Genomic DNA, 4145 nt, shown 5'->3' on the forward strand with positions numbered 1-4145 from the left:
CCCCCCTTCTTTCCTTCCTTCCTTCCTTCCCCTTCCTTCCTTCCTTCCTTCCCCTTCCTTCCTTCCTTCCTTCCTGCCTGCCTGCCTGCCTGCCTTCCTTCCTGCCTTCCTTCCTGCCTTCTTTTCCCTTTTCCTGTTTTTGACGGAGTCTCACTCTATCACCCAGGCTGCAGTGCAATGGCGCGATTTCGGCTCACTGCAACCTCCACCTCCTGGGTTCAAATGATTCTCCTGCCTCAGCCTCCCGAGTAGCTGGGATTAGAGGCACCCACCACCATGCCAGGCTAATTTTTTTGTAATTTTAGTTGAGAGGGAGTTTCACTATTTTTAGTCTCAAACTCCTGACCTCGTGATCTGCCCGTCTTCGCCTCCCTCAGTGCTGGGATTACAGGTGTGAGCCACCGCGCCCGGCCATATTTTTGTCTTTGACTGTGCCTGTGTGCCTGTGTCTGTTTTTGTCTGTCCATGTTTATGTCTACGAGTATTTGTGTCTGTGGATGTTTCTATGTCTATGTCTTTGTTTATGTCTATGTTTATGTGTATTTGTGTGTCTGTGTGTCTAAGTCTATGACTTTATCTACGTGTGTCTGTGTCTACGTCTGTGTGTCTATGTCTTTGTCTATGTGCATTTCTATTATGACAGACGCATTAAACCTCTGAGTCAGAGCAGCCCATCTCTTACTCACGGCAATACTATCAGCCAGAGTAGGATTGTGGCACTGACTTTCCACCCCCAAGTCAAAGTCCTCCAAGGGCAATGCAATGTTTTCACCTGTATGTGCAGCAGAGTTTGTACCCTAGGAGAGGCACCCTACATTATGAGTTCCAGCACAATTTCTACAGAGAGAGAGAGAGAGAGAGAGCGTGCGAGAGAGAGAGAGAGAAAGAGAGAGGGAGCGAGAGGAAAAAAGGGAGAGGGCACCAGCTTTGTGAGAGATTATGTGCTTTGTTCTGGATGCCATATTCCATAGACTTACAACTCAAATATCTCCAGGGAGATAAGATTCATTTACCACTGTAGAATGTGGGCAAATATCTTTGAAGCAATACTTAATCTCTAATTTCCAAAGCAAATTGCCATTTAATTATCCTGTAACCCGGGTTGCCAGCAACTTTTTCTCAGAAAGTTTTCATTATGCAGAAACATGAAAGCATCCGTGGGTCATTGAGTCTTCCCACTAGGGACCAAAGGAAAGGCAAGGAAGCCGGGAGGAAGTCCCTGGGGTTGGGGCTCTGGCCATGGTGACCAATAGGGATCTAGGAGTGCAAGATGGGCTTGGGTTTCTGGAAAGAGGATGAATCTTCAGAGCTTGTCTCAGATTAGACTCAAGAGCCCTCAGAGGTAGTGTGACTTTTTATGGGGGTGGGGGTTGGGGAATTATTGCCTTCTCTCCAGGATGAAGATGGGAAGAAGTTGTCTGATGAGGACATAAGAGCAGAAGCTGACACCTTTATGTTTGAGGGTGAGGGCCCCCGTGTGGGGCTAGAGTGGGGACTTGGATCTCTTCATTCCAGGAACAGGGTGGGTGGACCCCTCACACTTCCCATCCGCCTTTCCCAATCTTCCCTGAGGCCCAAAATGCATGGTTGCTGTCCACCCTCGGGTGCTGAAGCAGCCCAGAGACCCAAGCCTGTTTTGCTGCCCCCCAGGCCATGACACCACGGCCAGTGGTCTCTCCTGGGCCCTGTACCACCTTGCAAAGCACCCAGAATACCAGGAGCGCTGCCGGCAGGAGGTGCAAGAGCTTCTGAAGGACCGTGAACCTAAAGAGATTGAATGGTGAGTGCAGGTGCTGGTGGCTGTTCCTGAGCCTCTCTCATTGACTCTGTTCCCCAAGTGGGAAGGGGAGGAGGGGTTGTTTTTGTTGATTTTTCCACTGTTGCTTAGTGGGAATAGGAGCAGAGGACCACAGGCAGGACTTAATACCCAGCCTGACTGTCTGGGGAAAGGTTACCAGCCCTTAGAACAGAAAGACCTGGGCTTCTGAGAGAACCGGTGATGATATGTGAGGACAGATAATGCCACTTAGCACGTGTTCAGCAAATGAACTTCCCCTCCACTCTCTTCTTTTTCTCCCAGAAATATCATTTTTTTCAAACATCTTCAGTTGTTGAATGTTTGCTCTGCTGTTCCCTAATTCCTACCCTTCTGTCCAGTCCAGGGATTTATAAGGGAGACCTGGGGGTAAAAGTCATCCTTTCTTGTCCAGAACACCTGCATCGTTCATCTGTCCCGTCCTCATTCAGCAAACGCTCCCACACTGCATTCCCACCCCCACATCTGTGCACAGCATCTTTCTGTGCTCTGGAGACCTGGGAAGGACCCAGCCCAGAGATCTGTTTTCCAGGTGCTCCCAGCCTGATGGGGGAACTGTCCCTGGGCAGGACACTCCCAGCCACGTGGGCAGGGATGGGGCTTACAGTAAGAGAAGCAGGACTAGCGGGGTATAGAAAGTGTCTCAGTTGAGAGCCTGAATAATGATCAGTCGATAATTGGGTACATTTGGGGAGCAGTGCTCTAGGTCAAGAAGACCACCTGGGGTCTTCGGGGGGGAAGAGAGAGAGGAGAGAGAGAGAGAGAGAGAGAGTCAGGACAGAAAGGAGAAGGGGAGAGAGGGGGAGAGACTGAGTTGTAGTGAGATGATAAAACTGGAAATGGTGACAGGGGCTGGCTGTGGAAGCCTCGGGGAAAATGTTAATGGATTCAGTTTTAGCCCAAGGGCAATAGGGAGCCATGAGAAGTGTTTGAGCAGGGGAGGGACAGGTCACATCTGGGTACCAGGAAGATCTTTCTAGGGCTAATGTGGAGGGCGTACTGGAGAGGACCAGCTATAGAATGAGGGCACAGTGGGGACATTCTAAGGCCTGAGCCAGGCCAGGGGCTGGAGGAAGGAGAGGAAGCACTGGAATGGATGGGTATCTTGGATTCAGTGTCCTCCCGTCCACGCCTTTGCCCAGCACGGCAGTCCTGGGAGGGGAATAAATATTTTTATGCTTTTAAAATAAAGAATATTTTTGCAGTTTTATTTTTTAAAACATATTTTTATTGATGCATAATAGATGTACATAGTTTTGAAATGTGATAATCTAATGCATGCATATAATTGATAAAGATCAAGTCAGTGTACTTGGGATATCCATCGCTTGAAATGTTTGTCTTTTCTTTATGTTAGAAACGTAACTAACACAAGCAAACTATTTTGGAATGTAGAGTACATACTGTAAACTATAGTGAACCCAGTGATCTCTCGAGTGCTAGGTCTCATTTCTCCTGTCAAACCTCATCTTTGTACCCATTAATCAACTTTTTCTCATCCTTCCCTCCCCTCTGCCAACCTATCTTCTTTTTTCATGAGATCCACTTTTTCAGCTCCCACATATGAGTGAGAACATGCGATATTTGTCTTTCTGTTTTTGGCTTATTTACTTACCACAATGACCTCCAGTTCCATCCGTGTTGCCACAGATGACAAAATTTCAGTCTTTTAAATGACTGAATAGTATTCCATTGTGTATACACACTACATTTTCTTTATCCATTCATCTATTGATGGACACTTAGGTCGAATCCATATTTTGGCTGCTGTGAATAGTGCTGCAATAAACACAGAAGTACAGATATCTCTTCAACAGATTCGTTTTCTTTCTTTGGGATAGAAATTTCTTGTCTTTCTTTTCAGTAGTGGATTTTCTGGGTTATACGGTAGTTCTAGTTTTAGTTTCTTTTTTTTCTTCTTTTTTTTTTGATATTTAAATGTAGCTTTTATTTTTAGTATTTGGATGTCTGTAATTTTTTTCTTTTATTTATTTATTTATTTATTTTATTTATATTTCAAGTTCTAGGGTACATGTGCATAACGTGCAGGTTTGTTACATATGTATACTTGTGCCATGTTGGTGTGCTGCACCCATCAACTCGTCAGCACCCATCAATTCATCATTTATATCATGTATAACTCCCCAATGCAATCCCTCCCTCCTCCCCCCTCCCCATGATAGGCCCCAGTGTGTGATGTTCCCCTTCCCGAGTCCAAGTGATCTCATTGTTCAGTTCCCACCTATGAGTGAGAACATGCGGTGTTTGGTTTTCTCTTCTTGTGATAGTTTGCTAAGAATGATGGTTTCCAGCTGCATCCATGTCCCTA

The 4145-nt window shown here is 46.2% G+C and overlaps 1 protein-coding gene across 1 annotated transcript in view; it reads left to right on the plus strand.

Moving 5' to 3' along the window:
• CYP4F3 (cytochrome P450 family 4 subfamily F member 3) overlaps positions 1–4145 on the plus strand; it is a 45871-nt gene that overhangs the window by 35084 nt on the left and 6642 nt on the right. Inside the window, 2 exon segments of the mRNA XM_017893710.1 lie at positions 1397–1463; positions 1651–1780. Of these exon segments, the coding sequence (XP_017749199.1) occupies positions 1397–1463; positions 1651–1780 (197 nt within the window).

This window comes from Rhinopithecus bieti, unplaced genomic scaffold (assembly GCF_001698545.2).
Source record: "Rhinopithecus bieti isolate Rb0 unplaced genomic scaffold, ASM169854v2 scaffold_23826, whole genome shotgun sequence".
In the NCBI taxonomy this organism is placed as follows: domain Eukaryota; kingdom Metazoa; phylum Chordata; class Mammalia; order Primates; family Cercopithecidae; genus Rhinopithecus; species Rhinopithecus bieti.